The 21162-nt window shown below is 45.0% G+C and overlaps 1 protein-coding gene across 2 annotated transcripts in view; it reads left to right on the forward strand.

Annotated features, from left to right (window-relative positions):
- The first annotated feature begins 2139 nt into the window (after nucleotides 1-2139).
- Nucleotides 2140-21162, forward strand: part of LOC144702920 (uncharacterized) — a 31761-nt gene continuing 12738 nt past the window's right edge. The window contains exons 1-13 of one of the 2 annotated variants that reach the window (XM_078574945.1): nucleotides 2140-2546; nucleotides 3608-3670; nucleotides 4402-4552; nucleotides 4662-4773; nucleotides 4858-4954; nucleotides 5840-5917; nucleotides 5996-6055; nucleotides 6140-6244; nucleotides 6451-6561; nucleotides 6924-6965; nucleotides 12933-13040; nucleotides 13115-13311; nucleotides 14600-14739. In XM_078574945.1, the coding sequence (XP_078431071.1) occupies nucleotides 2364-2546; nucleotides 3608-3670; nucleotides 4402-4552; nucleotides 4662-4773; nucleotides 4858-4954; nucleotides 5840-5917; nucleotides 5996-6055; nucleotides 6140-6244; nucleotides 6451-6561; nucleotides 6924-6965; nucleotides 12933-13040; nucleotides 13115-13311; nucleotides 14600-14739 (1447 nt within the window). In that variant the 5' untranslated portion in view covers nucleotides 2140-2363. The remainder of the gene's footprint in view (nucleotides 2547-3607; nucleotides 3671-4401; nucleotides 4553-4661; nucleotides 4774-4857; nucleotides 4955-5839; nucleotides 5918-5995; nucleotides 6056-6139; nucleotides 6245-6450; nucleotides 6562-6923; nucleotides 6966-12932; nucleotides 13041-13114; nucleotides 13312-14599; nucleotides 14740-21162) is intronic. The other variant, XM_078574944.1, reaches the window with a different exon arrangement.

A 21162-nucleotide genomic window follows, 5' to 3' on the forward strand; every position in this document is an offset into this window, starting at 1 on the left:
CAGAAAAAATATCTTGATTTAGTCCTTGAAGAGCTAGCAGAGACAAAACAAATTCCGCATGATTATTAGAAATGATATCGACTTCCCAACATAATGAATTTTATAATATTTTCCAATATCATTTCTTAATTATATATTTCTAGGTAAAGGGAAGGAATTGTAAATCTGGAGGTTGAGTGCAAAATCCAAGGCAAAGAAGTTGTTTGTGAATGATTTGACGGGCTTGATCAAGGCAAGATTGAGCTTGAGTACATCCACACATGAGGAGGGATAGGAATAAATGGTTTTTCTTCTCAAGGGATTGGCAGCGTTGATGTTTCTGAACATCGCCTCGTCAATACTGATTGTGCCTCTTTAACAAGAATAATATGATATCATCTCATCTTTACAGAAACCTGTGTTCATTGGAAAGCAGATCAAACAAGAAAAATAATAAAAAAATGACAAGGAAGAAGAGGAGGAAGAACAAGAACAACTCTCTCCGTTCTCATGAACATGAACATAAACATAATTTTTAGATGCTGTCACATTTGTGAACCAACAAACACATTTGAAAACTGTTCACAAACATGTTAGTGTAAAAAATTGTGTTTGTGTTTGTGTTCATGCCCATGTTCATTTGTTCATCTGTTCGCGACTGAACGAATCCCAAACTTCCCATCCCTATTTTCATGCACAGAGTAAAGGGTTGTTGCTAGTATCATAGTCATATAGAAGGTTTTCCAAATGGGTAGGTTAGGGTTGATAACAATGAATGTAGTTCCATAGAGAGATAATGCTATTTTGATTGGGCCATCCCAGTTGGGAACAGAGAGAGAAAGGGAGAGAGATATAGAGAGAGGGAGATAGAGAGGGAGAGAGGGTGGGAGAGAAAGGGAGAGAGGGTGGGAGAGAGGGTGGGAGAGAAAGGGAGAGAGAGGGAGAGAGAGGGAGAGAGAGGAAGAGAGGAGAGAGGGAGGGGGAGGGAGAGAGAGATAGAAAGATAGAGAGAGGGAGAGTGAGATAGAGAGATAGAGAGAGAGGGGAGAGAGGGAGATAGAGAGAGGGAGAGTGAGATAGAGAGAGAGAGAGAGAGGGGAGAGAGGAAGAGAGGGAGGGAGGGAGGAGATAGAGAGATAGAGAGGGAGATAGATAGAGAAAGGAAGATAGAGATAGACAGAGAGAGGGAGAGAGAGGAGAGAGAGATAGAGAGGGGAGAGAGGGAGATAGAGATAGAGAGGGGAGAGAGGGAGATAGATAGAGAGAGGGAGATAGCTATAGAGATAGAGAGAGATAGATAGAGAGAGATAGAGAGAGGGAGATAGAGATAGAGAGAGATAGAGAGGGAGTGAGAGGGGAGAGAGGGAGATAGAGATATAGAGAGAGGGAGAGAGAGGAGAGAGATAGAGAGAGGGGAGAGAGGGGAGAGAGGGAGATAGAGATAGAGAGAGGGAGATAGAGGTAGAGAAAGAGAGGGAGATAGAGATAGAGAGAGGGAGATAGAGGTAGAGAAAGAGAGGGAGATAGAGAGAGAGGGAGATAGAGATAGAGAAAGAGGGAGATAGAGATAGAGAGAGAGAGGGAGATAGAGATGGAGAGCGAGGGAGATAAAGATAGAGAAAGAGGGAGATAGAGATAGAGAGAGAGGGAGATAAAGATAGAGAAAGAGGGAGATAGAGATAGAGAGAGATAAAGATAGAGAGAGAGGGAGATAGAGATAGAGAGAGAGGGAGATAAAGATAGAGAAAGAGGGAGATAGAGATAGAGAGAGATAAAGATAGAGAGAGAGGGAGATAGAGATAGAGAGAGATAAAAATAGAGAGAGAGGGAGATAGAGATAGAGAGAGAGGGAGATAGAGAGAGGGTGATAGAGATAGAGAAGAGGGAGAGAGAGGAGAGAGAGATACAGAGATGGAGAGATAGAGATAGATGGGAGAGAGAGGGAGAGAGAGGGATAGAGAGAGAGAGACAGAGAGAGAGAGAGAGAGGAAAGAGAGCGACAGAGCGAGAGAGAGATACTTGGAGGGTTTCCAAATGGGCTTGGCCCATTTAGAGAAAGGGTTGAGGGGCAGTATTTTAATTGCGGGGCCCACAATTAAGAAGAGTTCAAACCAATCAAAAAACTACGAAAAACAGGTGAAATCTTCGACTTTTCTTCTTCGTTCTTCTTTCTTCTGCTTGATTTCGACGTGAAGAGAGTATATTCAAAGGGAGGGAGGACGAAGGGCAGAATCGATCACCTCCTCCTTCTCCGCGCCGCTCGTAATCGGTGGATTTTCTAGTTCTCGATTGATTTCGAGGACCGCAGGAATGGGCACGACGTTGATGTGCTTCGCGCGATCCGAATACCGAGGTTTTTAGCGGAGATTTTTGGATTACGGGGAATGTTCTGTTTTTCGACCATGGGAGGTTATGATTCGAGCGGGAGTAGAGAAGTTCCTTTCGATCGCGAGGATGGGAATCTGACGGAGAGGATTGGGGCATTGGGTATCAGTGATTCCCCCATGGACAGTTTGGTTCAGGTTATTCGGGCAGTGGAGGACGCCGAGATCCATATTAAGCAGCAGGTGATCTTTTCTCATCTCTGTTTCTTCCTCTTTCTCCTTATTTTTTCATTTAGGCTTGTCTGTATTTTATTTTTTTCAGTTTAATTGTTGGCCGCTGTTCTCAGTTTGATTATGTTTCATGAGAATGTGAAAAAAAAGGGGAAAAAACTCAGAAGACTCTCTATTTTCGTATTAGATATCTGAATTATGGGGGAGATGATGGTGGGTTTTGGTGATCAGTTGAAATATTGAAGTTCAGGTCGATGTATTTGAGTACTAATGAAGCGAGGATTGAAATTGTGATGATCTCTCCAAGAGAAAAGTTGAGTCTAGTGATCTAGTGAGAATGATGCACAGCTGTAATTCAAACATGAAAATCTTCTTGTGTTGATTAATTGATTATAGTTGCCTGATATTACACACGCAATGACATGCTTGCCGACAAAAACAACAATGATCTCATTTTCAACCTTTCAATGGTTGATACTTTGGAACTCAAAATTGCTAATTTGTCTGACTGTTGGAGAAGAGCCAAAAGTTTCACTATTTTTTGGATGTGACGCCTAAGATCAGGCCCAAAAATGTAGTTGCCGTACGACAGGTGAATGGTACTGAATAAACGACTGTACATGATTACAGTTTTGGCGTCAGAATCATTTGAGAATGTAGTTGATTAACTCTTTTTGTTCCAGAAGTCAAATATGTTTCGATAGTTTAAGAATTGATGTCCCGCTGAAAACTTGAATTCAAACTGTTGGATCTGCAATTTGTTTTGGATGATAATTGCAGATATTTTCTATCGTCTTCTTTAAATGGTTTAACTTTTCTAGATTAGCGCCAAATTCTAGGGTAAATGGTGGTATTATAAATTTGCATCCAGAGTTTTCCACAAAGCAATCTCTTGACGCTGGTCGAGTGTTTGTTATCTGTCTCTGTGGGCATTTGCTTTGTTCCCGGTAACAAAGACTTATCTTGAACAGGGTCCTAAATTTTGTCGTAAAATTTGCCAGTATTTTTTAATTTCCCTTCATTAATGTATGGTTGTTTCTGGTTAATTAAGGTTTCATGTTCTATTGTCTCAGTTGGAGGAGAACAACAGGCTACGGGATGAACTCATGCAAAAAACGCGGGAACTTGAGAAATATGTGCGTACCAGTAATCTGCTTGATTATGCAATTTTTATCAAATTTTATTCAATTTTCACAATTTCTGTATTGCCTCTCCTTTTGAAAGACTTCTCCGAAATAATTTCCAGAGGCCTATTATTCATTATTTTCCCTTTCTACTTGAAAACATGCTATTATCAATCTGCACTCAATTACCTCATGTAAGAAACTCCAGCTCGGACCTCCCTTTTTTCTCTCATTCATTCATTCAGATGAGCGTCTTGTCTTTAAAAGTCAGTAATTTTTTGTCGGTAATCACATTGTGATGGTTTCTAAGGTAAAAAAAAGTCGTTGAAAGGATTACATCTTTGGAAGCGGGTATAAATTATTATAGAGCTTACAGTGATTTTTTTATGCTCGTCATAATTTCCCAACAAGATATTTCCCAGTTTAATGAACACTATGGGACTGCGATTTCCGTCTGAGTTATGTATTGCCCGCAGTATGTGAAATTTCTAGTCTGTTAAAATCTTACATGGGTCCAAGTTGACCGCATTCCGTATTGACCTTCTGGCTAATCCATTTTATGTTCGAAGAAAACATTGGTTAAGTCAAAAAGCCGCAAACAACAGTGGCTAGATTTTAAATGCCCTCCAGGCAGAAGGTTGAGAAGATTGACCAACAACATTGTCTGATTGAATGATAGAAATTCATCAACCAAGCTTTCAGCTTTTAATCCGTTGATTTTGTTTGGAATTTTCTTTTCGTAGAAATCGGATGCTGTGATAACACTTAGGTCTTCTGGAGCCACAAGAAGTAATCTCATTCAAGAATCAAGGACAAACTCTTCAAGCATCCTGTTTGGAAATGGGGACTATCGGTCAAGATGGATGCATAATAGCTCCTCTACAGAACATCAAGGTACTCCACTTTTTGGTGGTTTTAGGGCTCGTACCCATGATTTCTTTTTTCTTAACGTCTATTGAATTTAATATTTTTTTTTCGTCTTCTGATGGGACTCCATTTTCAGATGGCAAGATGGATGGAAGTGCAAAATTTTTTCCTCCTCACCAATCTGGAGTTGATAATTCAATACCATCTCGATTTTCTTCTCCATCTTCAAGATCTCTCTCCCCCAACAGGTTCATCTCTTGACCCTGTTTATCTTACTCCATCATTTTCTAGTCTTGAGATATTTTTTCCAGTTTTTTTTAATGCTTATGAAGGCAACAAAAGGATGCGGAATGCTCAAAACTTAGTTCTTGCGGCCATGGCCTCATGCAAGTATCTGAAAGAAATGGCCCCAACAGTCTGCTGAAGCAGGTAAAGTCTTGTTGACTTGGCCTTTATTTAAAATCTGCTGTGTTATACAGTTGGCCTTTTGGTTTGTGTATATCATCAAATAAGGGTTCGGCACTCACCAACATCAATGTCATCCCATTGAACCTCGTTGAAGTTGATGATGACATTGACGGATTTTTGGGTGCTGGTGATGAAGATGACAATAACGTTGATGATGTCGCTGTTGATGCTAAGCATTGATGATGATGGGGTATCATAGATGGTTGACCCTCGTTTGTCTCCTTACCCTGTCTAGTTAAAAAAGCCTCAATCCCGTCAACACCAACAACATTGTCAATACCAACTGGCCTAATTAACTGGAGATGTTGATGGCCTAGCATGGATGGCTGGCAATCACAAATTCACTATGGCGTTGATGTACATTGACATTTGTGATGTCATTGGTAATACATTGATACGAACCTTGATCTAGGTTCGTATCGGAAGGAGTAGGGGACGAGGCGAGGTAGGCATTCCTGGGGTGGAGAGGTTAGGGGAGGAGGTCGAGCAGGGGAGGTAGGGATCGGCCGGGGGACGAGCCGCCTGTAGACGCGGTGAAGCAGAGACAATCACGAGGACAGGGATCGTAGAGGGAGATGGATCATGGATGTAAGAAGAGACGAGAGGGGAGAGAGGACCAGCATTCACTTAAGCGAATAACCTTCTCGCTGCCCTACTCCAAGGAGGGCTGTGCTATTTAAAGGGAACATAGAGGGAAAGGAAACATAGCAAAATGACGATAATGCCCTTCACGCAGCCGGGGGACCTTATCAAACATCAACCTATGTCAATGTCATATGTCAATGTTATGGACCATAATTTAGTTTGACTTGTATATCAGAGGTGAATCTGTACCATGATTCGCAGGATCTTCTTGCTAAAATAAAAGAGCTCAATGAAGAAATTTCACAGCTCAGGAGACACCTGTCTGACTTCTCTGTCAAGGTGTGTACATATGAATTCTACTTCATTTATGTAAATATCAAATCATAACTTCAAATTCTCATCTGAATCCTGGAACAGGAAACACAAATACTTAATGAGAAGTATGTGCTTGAAAAGCGAATTGCTCATATGCGTTTGGTAAGTGCTTTCCGTTTATATGCTCAAGACTACTTCACGTCTGTGGTCCATGAAAGATCTGACTAATAATTGGGCTCTCTTCAGGCATTTGACCAGCAGCAACAGGACTTGGTCGATGCTGCGTCAAAAGCTCTTTCGTATCGACAGGAGATAATTGAAGAAAATATTCGACTTTCATATGCTTTGCAAGTATAACACATCCCACAACATTTACTCATTTGATTGTTTATTTATCCTTTTTCCACTATCCATCTTTCATTGTTGATAAGTATTTTGCCTGCTCATATGATGGATAAAACTGTGACCTTCACTTGTAAGTGGTATTGAGTAACTTTTCCGACTTGAACTATTTTTTAGAAATGTCATGGGGTCTGAACGTTTCTTACTTTTTTTAGGAAGCTCAACAGGAGAAGTCGACATTCGTGTCTTCTTTGATGCCTCTTCTGGTGGACTATAATTTTCAGCCTTCTGTGCCAGATGCCATGTCCATTGCCAGCAACTTGAAGGTTTAAAAAAATTCCTTCATCCATGGAAATGGACATTTATCTTCAGTGCGAAGAATATCTCGCATATCCTGCTTATACACGAACTTTTATAATCAGTTTGTGGCTAAATATTTATTCTCTTTGTTGGGTTTTGTTCCTTCATGAGCTGGAGACATTGTTGCATTTATTATACCGTGCAAAAGACTGGTCATTAAAGAATTATTTTTATCCTTTTGTAACTATCGAACTTTGCTGGTTTTCAATCTTCCTGAGCAATTGGCAACTTTATAATGGATTTCCCCGTTGGCTTCTTTTATCTGGATTCATAATTAGCTCCTTTTCTGTTAATTGTTCCCTAACTTTGCATTTCTTCAAAATTTTAGGTTCTTTTCAAACATCTACAGGAGAAGCTTCTGATTGCTGAGGTACATGGGCTTTTGAACCGATCTTGTAATCTTTTTATCATCTTACATTTGCATGTGCTGTTGGCGTCAGCCTTTGGAGGGGTCAATAACATCGAGGTAGAAAAACATCAGAGTTGATGGGAGAAGTGGCCCGGACTTTTTAACCAGGAAGAACTCTCAGTTCTGCTCTTCTCCGGTGCCATCCAGCTCTTTATCTATTGCGATTAGGGTTCTACAAAAGAAATATCTACTTTACTCATAAGAAAAACTGGTCTAAATATCAGCTACTAATTGTAGAATGCTTGTTGTTTAGAAAGAAGAGGAAGGAGTAGGTAGACAGAGATAGGAGGAAGCAAATTTTTTTTTTTGACTTAAAAACAAATACAAGACTCATATATATATGTACATCGGCTCTAACGGCTAGTTAACCTTCTAACGGCTATTTGTAACGACTAGTTTGACTAGCCGTTACTTACCCGATTTGACTTTTAAGTAAATCGGGTAAAACCATTGGGGGCCCATGTGCATCCTTTATGGGCCTGGGCCATATTCGTCAACACTCCCCCTCAAGTGCAGGAATGTATACTGGTCATTCCAAGCTTGGACACTAGATACTGGAGGGTCTTAATTGGTAGCCCCTTGTGAAGATGTCTGCGTACTGCTCTTCTGAGTTAACGTGCTCCGTCTTCAAAATCCCCTGTTCAAGATGATCTTGTATGTAGAATCTGTCGATGTTTACGTGCTTCATTCTGTCATGGTAGACTGGGTCATGTGCAATACTGATTGCAGACTTGTTGTCACACCGGATTACAATCGGTTTTGAGTATGTAATCCAGAAAATTCACATCCATAAAATTCTTAATCCACATCACTTCATCTATGCCTTTGGACATAGCTCGAAATTTGGCTTCAGTACTTGACTTTGAGACCACACTTTGTTTTTACTCCTCCACGATACTAGATTCCCTCCGAGCATTGTACAATATCCAGTTGTTGACCTAAAATCAAGGCGAGAACCAGCAAAATCAGAGTCAGTATATAAAACAATTCCTAACCCTGGTGTCCCCTTAAGGTACCTGAGTACTCTGTTAGCTGCCTGAAAATGAGAATTTCTTGGCGAATGCATAAACTGACTTAGCACATTTACTGTAAAACATATGTCAGGTCGCGTATGAGAAAGATATAACAATTTTCCTACAATACTCTGATATGAGCTCATTTCTACCCTAGGTTCATCCTCATTTATAGTTAATTTATGATTAACTTCGATTGGAGATTCACTCACATGACAATTCATATGTTTGGTTTCATTCAGTAAATCAAGTATGTATTTTTGTTGAGTCATTAGTATTCCTTCACTGGATCTTGCAAACTCTATCCCTAAAAAATACTTTAGAGGTCCTAATTGTTTTACTTTAAAGTTTTTATCTAGGTGATCCTCAAGAACTTTGATTTCCCTGAGGTTATTTCCTGTTATTATGATATCATCTACATATACTAATAAGATTGTTATAAGATCCTGACCCTGATGTTTAAAAAACATTGTATGTTCTCGATTACTTTGACTATATCCAAGAATTTTCATGGCTTGGGTAAATCTCCCATACCATGCTCTAGGTGACTGTTTCAGACCATACAGTGCTTTCTTTAGTTTACATACCTTTCCTTGAGTCGTTTCATCTGCATATCCTGGTGGGATCTCCATGTAGATTTCTTCCTTTAGATCTCCATGTAAAAAGGCATTTTTAATGTCATATTGGTTCAATGGCCAGTCTAAGTTTACTGCAAGAGAGATTAGAATTCTGATAGTATTGATCTTGGCTACTGGAGCAAATGTTTCTAGGTAGTCAATTCCATATGTTTGAGTATGATATGATCCGGCGACGGGTTTACGCGAGGCGTAGGGACCGGGCCGGGCCCGTCACACCGGAACAGACCCTCCCGACCCCGACGCCTACTTAAGCCGTCCCCAAGGATGGGGAAGGCAGGCATTCAGAAAGTAAGCACTCCCCTCCTCTCCTGACCCCCCTCTCCGGGTTCCTCACTCCTCTCCTCTCGTGATTGTAGATCGACGCGTCCTCCTTGCCGCGGAGCCGACAATCCACCTCCGGCCGTTCCCGCCTCTCGCCCTTCCTCTCTCCACCCCGGGAACTCTCTCCTCCCTCTTCCCTCCTCTCCTCTCCCGTGGAACATTGCTATAGACGCCAAATTTCATTGTTGAAATGAGATCTGTTTGAGTACAAGAACTATACGATACGACCAAGGATCGTATCAGAGTATATCCCCTAGCTACAAGTCGTGCTTTGTATCTGTCTAAAGTACCATAGGATTTATACTTAAGACCATATACCCATCTACATCCAACGGATTTCTTCCCTTTAGGTCGATCGACTATTTCCCAAGTGTTATTTTGGTGTAGTGCCTTCATTTCTTCATCCATTGCTTCTTTCCACATTCTGTTTGTCATAGCTTCCTGAGGATTTCTTGGTATCGGAATATCTTGGATAGTTGTGAGAAACATTTTGTACGCAGGTGATACCTTCTGATAGTTTAAGTAGTTAGTTATTGAGTGAGGTAGGATTCCTTTAACACATGTTCTAGTTCCTTTCCTTAGGGAAATTGGCCAACTTGCATCTTCCTTTTCTTGGCTAGATATCTCCCCCTCTACGTAATTCTCTTTAACTGTATCTCCCCCTTCAATTCTATCGATGGACTCTGTTACTTTTTCCCATTTTTTCCTCTGGTTGTATTTGGGGTAGGGGACAATCATACTTGATTCTTTCTGCTCTTTATTTTCGACTTTTCCATCTCCTTTTTCATCTGGCTGTTCAAATTCTATTTCCATTAAGTGTTGGTTCCTGCCTGCCACAGGCTCCTCATCTGTTATAGGATTGTTCTTCTCCCCATCAGTTAAGGTAAGTAAATGGGAGACATCCCTATATTTTTCTGCCCCATTTGGCTTGTAATATAAGACCTTTTCGTCAAACACTACATCCTTTGATACAATGTATTTCCTAGTGATAGGGTGATATAGTTTGTAACCCTTTTGAGTGATTGAATACCCTACAAAAATACACTTTAATCCTTTTGCAGACCATTTGTTTTGCCTCGAAGTATGGTTGTATACATAACCAACACAGCCAAATACTCTAACTGGCAATCCAGTTTTTAGTCGAACGTTTGGATAATAGGTCTCTAGTAATTCCAAAGGACTCTGGAAATCCAGAACTCTTGACGGCAGCCTATTTATTAAGTGTACGGTTGTCATTACTGCAAATCCCCATAAATTTACTGGTACATTCCCATGAATGAGTAAGGTTCTTCCCTTATCTACAACATCACCTATCTTTCTCTCAGCTACTCCATTCTGATGTGGAGTGTACGGACATGAAGTTTTGTGTTTTATCCCCTCAGATCTAAAGAATTCCGTCAACTCATTGTTTAGAAAATCCTTGGCATTGTCTGTCCTCAAGCCTTGAACCTGATCTCCAAACTGTCTCTTAATCAGGTTACATAATCCTTTGATATTCTTAGTGACTTCACTCTTAGTTCTTTGTAAGAAAATCCAACTATATCTACTATAGTTGTCAGTACACACCAAGAAATATCTATGTCCTAGTATGTCTGTTTGAGGAGAAGGTCCCCATACATCACAATGTATCATTTGGAAAGGTTTAGTCATCCGGGTGTCACTGGGTGGATAGGTAGCTCGCCTAAATTTCCCTAATTGACAGGATTCACAAGTCAAGTTTTCCCACTAAAACATCTTTGAACAACTTGGGTACATATGCTTTAGGAGAAAGTAGGAGGGATGTCCCATTCTTTGGTGCATCTCAACAATCGATTCTTGGGATGATTTCATCACTACAATCGCCTTGGATTCTCCCTCCCTTAGTGATTCCTGACTTTGCACAGGTAGGTAGTACAGCCCTTGATAAACCTTGGCTAGTCCAATCCTCCACCCGAGTTCCTTGTGACATAGGTAAGCATCAAGATTATCGAAGAGGACATTATATTCTTTAAGTTTTGCCAATTTTTGTACTGAGAACTTAGGAACATGTAGTACAGTTCCTAGTTCTCCTATTGGTTTGATGTTCATTTTACCGATACCAACTACTGGAAGTAGTGATCCATCGGCAGTTTGAACATATTTACCTGGAGGGACAACCTCATATGCCATAAAAGAAGATCTTTTAGAGGACATGTGATCTGTTGCCCCGGAATCTAGGATCCACGCATTTGCAGGTTCCTTAGCAAGTAAAGCAATACTATTAAGGAGCTCGTGTTTACCTGTGTTTGCCACTGACGTTGACCCAATGATAGTTCCAGAATTTATCAAGGACTTCAAGTTTTGGAGCTCTTGAAACATCTTCTGGAAATCTTGAGCTGAGGGAAGTTCATTACCTGTTTGGGGTGCTCCTTGTTGTGTGAAGTGGGCCTTGGCTAGATGTGGAGGCTTGCCAAGTAATTTCCAGCATTTGTCTTTTGTGTGGCCTCTCTTTTTGCAGTAGTTGCAGAAAATTTCTTCCTTGTTAGATTTTTCCTGATCTCCCTTCTGTTGACCTTTTGTTACATAGGCTGTACTTTCAACGGCTTCTTTGACTTAGTTTAGGCGGCTTTCCTCTTGCATTGCCTTTGATACAGCCTCATCAAATGTGGATTCGTCTTCCCGGTTGTAGAGTTGACTTCTTAGTAGTTCAAACTCGGGTCGCAGCCCCTGGAGGAATTGACAGAGGCGATTAGTTGCCTCGTGTGCTCGAGCCACTGGATCGGTAGAAGGTGGACGGCAGTGATCGAGCTCATTGTGGATTTCTCTTAGCTTGTTCGAGTAAGTAAGAACGTCCATGTCGCCTTGCTTGAGGGTATAGGACTGGATGATCAGTGTAATGATCTTCATTTTGTCATTCTTTTTAGAATGATTTCTATGAACAGCCATCCATAGAGCTTTAGAAGTTTCATAAGAGGAATATTGAGTAAGCTGTTCTGACGAAATATAATCCAACATCCATCCAAACACAAATTCCTCCTCCATGACCCACTTTGGGTAATCTGGATGAGTTTCACTTGGACGGTCCTCGGTTAGGTGATGGAGGAGCTGACGAGGCTTTAAAGCGGCTTGGATAGTCCTCTCCCAGAGAAGGAGATTGTTTCCATTAAAAATGTTGCATTTTGCGAACACTGGAAGATGGGTCAACCATCGATCAGGGATGATCAACGAGTTCCCTGAAGATGGCGCAGCGGAAGCAGAAGATATAACTGGAGCTGGGAGCTTCATTGAGTCATCAGCCATAGTACCCTGTAGGACAATCGGCAGCTCAAATGATGTACAGAATCCTCCCAAAAAACAGAATCCTCCCGTAGGATGATCCTTAGCTTCAATCAATCCTTCAGATACTCTCGTAGATCACTCCTGCTCTGATACCATGTAGAATGCTTGATGTTTAGAAAGAAGAGGAAGGAGGAGATAGACAGAGATAGGAGGAAGCAAAACTTTTTTTTTTGACTTAAAAACAAATATTAGAGTCATATATATATACATCGGCTCTAACCGCTAGTTAGCCTTCTAGCGGCTATTTGTAACGGCTAGTTTGACTAGCCGTTACTTACCCGATTTGACTTTTAAGTAAATCGGGTAAAACCATTGGGGGCCCATGTGCATCCTTTATGGGCCTGGGCCATATTCGTCAACACTAATAATGGGCCACACACATACGAGAATAGGTGAACTTTAAATGGTCAAGCGCATAAATATTGATTAAAGATAAACCAGTGTTCATGTGATGCCATATGAACATTTAGAATCTATTGTGACCGATTCTGTGCTGTATCTTCTAAATCATTATAAGACCCCTGTTCTGTTTCGTACATTTTCTGAAATCGTTTCGTATTGACCATGTTCTCTTTGCTAGTCTGCAACTTATCATGGTAGAATGCATGTTATTAGGGCATCTTCAATTGATACTTTTTTATAAATGATCTTTATTGTAGGAAAAATTAAAGGATTCTCAGTATCAGTTGAGTTCTTGGCATGCTGAACCTTTGAACAGCTTTCCCCAGTCGCCGTTGCGTCCTGTTAACCCACTAAACGTTGCAAATGTATGTTTAATCACAGCATACTTTAACGTCAATTTTATGCAACAAAATTTTGAAGTTGTGGAACTCTTTGTCAGGCAAAAACTGGGCTCGAAATCGTACCTCAACATTCATATCCTCATGAACAGTCGCCTATGCCATCTCCCTCGCGTGCTGAAACTCGACCAGATTGGGATGGTCTGGGACAGGAGTCAAATCCTATTAGCAGTTCTACCGATGCTTTGGGCAGAAAAGTGGAGCACGAACCTACAATTAAATCTTCCACAGCAAGCAGGTGATTTATCAATAAACTTTTATGCTTTAGAAGTAATATTTGTGTATAAAAATTTCTGCTAGTTTTTCCTGGCAGACTCTGAATCAGTTTACTTTGTTGCTCTGTGGTACAATTTTAGCTATAGAACCATGGATCAGGTAATTTATATATTTCATGCTATGATGTGACACATTGATTGAAGAAGATAAAATGTGCTATAATTAACTTTCGTCATTGTTGGAAGTGAGATTTTTTAAGTTTAATGGGACTCTTGTTTTGGATTTAGGGTTCTCAGCCTCTCTATGAATGAGAAAGCTGGGACTACCAATAATGAGCGTTTTAGTGTTCTCTTTCCCTATCTACTCTTGCTCCCCGGGTGGCAGGTTCCGCCCATCTCCCTGCTGCTACCTTTTCACGGTCTAGTCCCAAATTCACAAGGAGTACAGAAACACAACCCTAAATCCAAGACAAGCGGTAGTTGTATTTTTCATGTTACGATGTGGCACAGTGAATAAAAAAGATAAATGCGTTCTTATTAATTTTCATCATGAACGGTGAACATATAATATTGGTTTTCAGTATTGGGAATTCTGCCTTTTTATTGAGCGTAAACATGTAACTATGGAGCAAAAGTTTGTTTTCCAGTTCTATAATTTACATGGAAAACATGAACTGATTTATCCAGTCACTTCTGCATTTGTTTACTTTTCTGGAAGATCAAGTGTTTGGGCTTGTGTCATCAATGAGGGCCTCAAATATTTGTTTTTAACGCAAAAGTTATATTTCTATTTTTTAATCATTGGCTGTACTCATTGAATGGAATACAAAAAGGAATTTGCGGCATGAGAAAGTATAAATGTTCACCTGCTTTATATTATTGTGGTCGTAAGTTCTAATCCTTTAGAATCGTCTCTTCTGTCACCCACAAATAAGCGAACGATTGAGGAAGTGAAGTGAACTGCATCATTGTACTGACCATCTTTCTCATTTTCGAAACATTTAGATACCTTCATATTTTCTAAGAATTGCTGGTTGATCTTTCAACGAGTTGTTTCTTATCCTCTAACCATACACAGTTTCTTAAAGATTCTAATTCTCGCAAATTACATTTCAAAAAAAGATCTGGATAATTTTTTTCCGGAGTAGAGGCATTCTTCATGTCAGTATTACTCTTTCCAGTTCACAATCTAGTCGCTGTCTTATCTTTTTATCGGTTAATATTTACTCTGATTCATTTAAAGGTTTTTCCCTAGGGTATCCATGAGTTTGCTCGCCGATCATTGGATTTATTTCTCTGCATAACTTTCAGCTCCAACAATCAACAGCTGATGAAATCCAACGATGTAGAAGATTCGGATAATGGAAGACCTCGCTCAGTGGATGAGGGACCACCGTATCATCGTTATTTGCCTCCAGTCATGGAAGAGCCTGGTTCTTCATTGTCTGAAGGTATTTTGATTTCTACTCTTATCTTTATTCATAAAATACGTTTGTAAATTTTGATAATTTAACCTGTCACTAGTGATCAGTAATTTGAACTTAACGGAATCCAATTTGTCGCTTTTGGATCTCCTTCTCCAGCTGGCGGAGGATTAGGCAGCAATTGGTTGCACTAGCAAGGGTTTTCACAAAAATGATTCATTCATTCTCTGAAATGTTTGGCCCATCTTTAATGGGGTTACAAAGTTGGCCCTGTATAAATGGGCCAAGTTTAAAGTTAGAGAAAGAGAGGAAAAAAGGAAGAAACAAAATATGATAAAATGATACAATATTTTTGTCAAGAGAGGAAGGAAGAAGATAATGACATAACTCAATAGAGTACATGGCTGGGTATACATATACCCTAGGAGAGAGAGAATGATAAGAGGGCTAATGGGCTTATAGAATAGGGCCCATTAGCCCATAAGGCTGACTATCTCACTAACACCCCCCCGCAAGCGAAGTATGGATGTCATCCATGCCGAGCTTGGACACTGCACGTTGCAGGAGAGGTCGAGATAGTCCTTTGGTAAGGACATCAGCAGCTTGATCAGCGGATGGAACAAATTCCAAGTCAAAGATGCCCTCGTCCACGCGCTCCTTGAAGAAGTAGCGGTGGAGTTCCATATGCTTGATCCGTCCCTGTTGGCCAGGGTTCTTTGCCAAGGCGATTGCCGACTTGTTGTCGCAGTAGAAGTGGATCGGGCCGGAATACTCCACACGAAGGTCATGGAGAATTCCGTATATCCACTGGCCTTCAGAGGCCCCATCGGCAAGTGCCCGGTATTCGGCTTCAGCACTGGAGCGGGACACTTTGTCCTGCTTGCTGCTCTTCCAACTGACAAGACTGCCGAAGACAAAAGTGCAGTACCCCGTGGTGGAACGACAGTCCACAACTGAGCCGGCAAAGTCCGCATCCGTGTACACCTTCACGGTCCGCTCCATACTCCGAGGAAAGAACAAGCCCTTCCCGGGGCAGCCCTTTAGGTACGCAAGTACCCGGTTGGCCGCCTGACGATGGATCTCCCGCGGAGAGTGCATGAACTGACTGAGGAGGTTGACGGCGAAACTGATGTCGGGGCGGGTGTGGGTCAAGTACAGGAGTTTCCCCACCACCTGCTGGTACTGATATGCGTTCACCGGTGCTGAGTCCTCCCCCTTACCCAACTTGACGTTAGGGTCGATGGGAGTAGTAACCGGTGCACACTCAGTCATTCCGGTCAAGGCCAGTAGGTCAACGGCATACTTCTGCTGTGACACAAAGATCCCCCGGGGGGAGTAGGCCACCTCAAGGCCGAGGAAGTAGCGAAGAGGCCCGAGGGCCTTGATTTCGAACTCCTTGGCCAACGCAGAGCTGAGGCGGCCGGCCTCTGCAGAATCGGACCCCGTGATGAGGATGTCGTCGACGTACACGGCCAAGATGGAGACACCCGCGGAACTGTGACGGAAGAATAGGGAGGCATCCCCATTGCTCTGAGTGTAGCCCTCGGTCTTCATGACCGAAGAGAACCGACCGAACCACATCCGCGGTGACTGTTTCAGTCCATAGAGAGACTTCCGCAGCCGGCAAACGGTGCCCGGGGGGCCAAGGGTATACCCGGGAGGTGGCTGCATGTACACCTCCTCCGTCAAGTCACCGTGGAGAAAAGCATTCTTCACATCGAACTGTCGACGCCAGTCGGAATGAGCCGCAAGCGCCAAGAGGAGACGGACTGTTTCCATCTTCGCCACAGGAGAGAAGGTCTCGAAGTAGTCCACGCCATACGACTGAGTAAACCCCCGAGCCACAAGTCGAGACTTGAGGCGCTCGAGAGTACCATCAGCATGATGCTTCTTGGCATGAATCCACTTGCAATCCACCGCCCTCTTGCAAGGAGGAAGTGGGACGACTTCCCAAGTGTGGTTCTTGAGCAAGGACTGCATCTCCTCATCCATCGCCGCTTTCCAATGAGGAGAAGCAAGAGCATCGGATAGGCGACGAGGGAGGGGATGCGACTCAATGTGAGGAAGAAAGGACCGGTAGGAAGGGCTTAGCCGATCAAAAGAGAGATAGTGAGTAAGGGGTAGAGAGGTGTGCGAGTGCACTGACGAACCCCTTTCCGAAGGGCGATAGGCCATCCCAACTGAGCATCACCATCAGTAGACGAGGGTGACGCATCGTCCGACGGAGGAGCAGAAGCAAAGGAGGGAGAAGAAGATAGCTCCCCAGGGGTAGGGGGAGGCTCCCCGAGGGAAGATGGTGCACTAGGAGAAGGATACGGTGCACCAAGAGTAGGAGGTAGCTCCCCGGGGTGAGAGATGGACTTCCCGGGGTTAGGAGGTGCACTAGGGGGAGGATACGGTGCACCGGGAGGTGAGATGGTAGGAGGCAAGGGAGAGAAGGTGGCTGGGGACGGCGACTGTGGAGGAATGGGTCCCACAAACGGTAAGGGTTCCAAGGAAGGAGTCGAAGACACCTCAACCAGCGGAAGGCGTGGCGAGGTAGAATCACCGAAGTAAGGCTCATGCTCGGCAAAGGTGACGTTTGCCGAGATGAAAAATCTCCGAGACGGAGGGTGGTAGCAACGGTAACCTTTCTGGAGAGAAGCGTACCCGACGAAGACGCACCGGAGAGCTCGAGCATCGAGCCAGGCGAGGGAGCCGTATCGTGGACGTACGCCGTGCACCCGAAGATGCGAGGGAGGAGTCCAGTCCGTAGTGAGAGATGGGGGAACGCCGTGGAGAGATGATCCAGTGGGCTGACAAACCCGAGGGGCTGGGAGGGGAGACGGTTTACGAGATGGGTACTCGTTAAGACCGCCTCACCCCAATATGCCCACGGAACAGAATAGTTCAGCAGAAGGGTACGGGCGGTCGACGTGACATACCCGATCCGACGTTCTGCCATACCGTTCTGTTCCGGGGTGGCCACACAAGAGGACTCGTGGAGAATCCCATGGTCAGCAAAGTACGTGGCCAGCTCGGTGTTGACGAAGTCCCGGGCGTTATCGGAGCGGAAGCGCTGAATACCTCGGCCAAACTGAGTACGAACCATGGTGCAGAAGTGACGGACCGTCGGAGCAACCTCAGATTTGGCGGTCAACAAGTAGACCCTTGTGTAGCGGGTGGCCTCGTCAACAAAGAAAGTATCGGTGGCCCTTTAGGCTAGCCTGCGGGGCGGGTCCCCAAACATCACTATGGATGCGAAATAATGGAGTGGAGGAGTGCGAGGTGGACGGAGAGAAAGATGAACGACGGTGCTTCGCCAGTTGACAGGCATCACACACGATAGTCTGAAGGTCCAATCCAGTACACATCGAAGGAAAGAGATGCTGTAAAACTGAAAAAGGCGGGTGACCCAGCCGTTGGTGAGCCAACTGGAGACGTCTCATACGCTGCACATCCGCCGGTCGGAGTTGGCGGTGAAGCAGGAAGCACCGAGAGCGCCCCCCATCGTCCAACATCAGCAACCCGTTCTCCCGCCTAATCGGTGTAGTCCGACCCACCTTGTCAGATAGAAACATCCCGTCAGGCTGGAGGTGAAAAGAACAGGACACACTGTCAACCAAACGCTGAGGAGACATAAGTATAGCTCGCAGGGCGGGGACATGAAGAACATTGCTGACCACTCCGAGGCCGTCTATAAACACTGCCCCAATTCCAGCAACACGCAACCGTCCACCACCGGCTGTAATAACTGTACGGTCCCCACTATGCCTTTCGTAGGATACAAACCGGTCATTGAACGGGGTCATGTGTTCGGTTGCCCCCGAATCAAGAACCCAGCTCGTATCCGATACGAGAGGCGAGTAAGAAGCCGTACCACAATACCACTGTTCAGACTGAGGGAGAGAGAACGCACCAAATCCACCAAAATGTGCCGTCGACTGAGTCGGAGTCTGCATAGTAGCCACTTGGTCACGGAGACGGGCCAAGTCGGCTTGGAGCTGCTCAAGAGTCGCCAGGCTGGTAGAAGAGGTAGAGGAGGAGGCAACCATAGCTTTCCCTTGGTAGCCTCCTTCTTTCCGGTTGTCGACTGACGCTTCTTGCACCACTTGCGGAGATGTCCAGGCTTGCTGCAGTAGGAGCAAATCAGCCCGGAGGGACGCCTCGCGGGGAGCAGGAGCGGGCGAGGGAGGCCGGGCGAGGAGGGCAGTCGAGTCACGAGCTGCCTCCGAGGAGAGTGCCAATGACATGAAAATGACTCTCCTCTTCCTGGAGTTCCTTCACCAAGTCATCAATGGAAGGAAGGCCTTCCTTGCGATGGAGGGCACGGCGCCGAGTGTCGCCATACTCCTTGTTTAGGCCATAAAGAAACCCCAAGAGGCGAGGCGAAGAGTGTTCTGGAATGACTTGCACGCCGGATCATCCGTCGGCAAGTAGTAGTCCACCTCGCCCCACAGCTTCTTGTGTTCCAGCGCATAGTCCGAGATGGACAGTGCGCTTGGCGAAGTTGCTGGCTTTAGCAACGAGCATAAAGAGGCGCCAGTTGTCCCCTTCGCGTCGCAGAATTTGTTGGCCTGGTCCCAAAACCCTTCACGGTGGCGCAGCGAGGAACCTTTCACGGAACGAGGTGCCAGGGAGGTCGTGTAGAGCCATCCAAGGACGGTGTTCTCGGCTTCCCACGCCGCATAGTGTGGATGGGTCGATGGAAGCGGGGCTTGTGTGCAATGCTTGAACAGTTGGCGCGCCTTGAGAGTAGTCTCGACAAAGTGACGCCACTGTAACAAATTCGGGCCCTGGAGACACGTCGTGTCGGGAACCGCCGGCAGAGAATGAGTAACCTTGTGTGACAAGGGTTCTCGTTGAAAGTCTGCATCGGTGAAGCCATCATCTGGGACGGCCGGTTGACGCGTGGGCCCGTGGAGTAAAGTTCCTCCGACATCAGAGCCGTGGTCTCTACGGAGACGGCTGTTGTGACTGAGGTTACGGCCCGTGCTGCGGCTGCGGCTGCAAGCTGCGGCTGCAGCTGCGGCGGCGGCGGCTGCTTCGGCGGCTGCTGCGGCTTCTGCTGCTGCTTCGGCGGCAGCTGAGGCCGCTGGCTGCGGCTGCGTGCGGCTGCGGCTGTGGCTGGCACGCTGCGGCTGCGCGCTCGCGCGTTGCGGCTGCGGCTGTGCACGGCTGCGGCTGTGCGCGTTGCGGCTGCGGCTGCGCGGCTGTGGCTGGCTGCGCTGGCTGCGGCGCGCGCTGCTGCGCGGCTGCGGCTGCGCGCGGCTGTGCGGCTGCTGCGCGGCGCGGCTGCGGCTGCGGCGCGCTGCGCGGCTGCGGCTGTGCGCGGTTACGGCTGCGGCTGTGCGCGGCTGTGGCTGGCGCGCGGCTGCGGCTGCGGCTGTGCGCGGTTGCGGCTGCGGCTGTGGGCGGCTGCGGCTGGCGCGCGGCTGTGGCTGGCACTCGGCTGCGGCTGCGGTTCCGGCTAGGGCTGCGGCTGCGGCTGGTTCTCCGGAAGCTCCGCGGGCTGGCTACAGCTCGCGCTGTGGCTGATCCGTCAGTCACACTCCGGATTCGCTAGACAGCGAGAGGGTGATGTCAAACCCTAGATGGAAGAGCTCTGGAGCTCTGATACCATGTCAAGAGAGGAAGGAAGAAGATAATGACATAACTCAATAGAGTACATGGCTGGGTATACATATACCCTAGGAGAGAGAGAATGATAAGAGGGCTAATGGGCTTATAGAATAGGGCCCATTAGCCCATAAGGCTGACTATCTCACTAACAATTTTTTTTTGAAATAAGGATAGGGGAGATTACGCAATGTCGGTGACCTTCCCAGTGAGATAAAAATATAATTGATAAGTACATGTAAGGCCTAAAAGGCCGGCCAGGGCCTTGGCCTTGGATTTTACACCACGCAACAACTAAACATGCAGCTGCTTGTATCATAGCATCCGTCGATGCTTCCCGTTCGTTGAAGATGACTTCGTTCCCGTGCAGTCATAGTGCCCATAGCACTGCGAAGGGCCGAACTTGTCCCTCTTGCCCCCTAGGTGCACCATTTTGTATTGACTCCCAAAACGCCACCTCTGATGAGATATCCACCCCCTTGAGTGGCTCACAGGTCCATACTGTTCGGGCAAAGGAAAAAATGATACAATTTTATAAAAGGCAAAACACATGATGATGCTATCTGGCTGACACCCCCATTTAAGCTGGCGAATAGATGCCTCTGATTCCCAGCTTACTCAGTAGCCTATTAGAGAATGTTCTCATTAGTCCCTCGGTGGAAACATCAGCAATCTGATTAGCTGACTTAGTGTGTGTGATCATGACACATACCTGGTCAATCTTCTCCTTGATCTGATGCTTGTTCTGCTCAGTATGCTTTGTTCTGTCATGTTATGGGCAAATTTTTTATTTTGAAATATAAATGGGGTGAACACCCAATGAATCGGTGAACCCGTCAACAGGACCTTACA

Source organism: Wolffia australiana, chromosome 5, assembly GCF_029677425.1.
Source record: "Wolffia australiana isolate 7733 chromosome 5, ASM2967742v1".
Lineage (NCBI taxonomy): Eukaryota > Viridiplantae > Streptophyta > Magnoliopsida > Alismatales > Araceae > Wolffia > Wolffia australiana.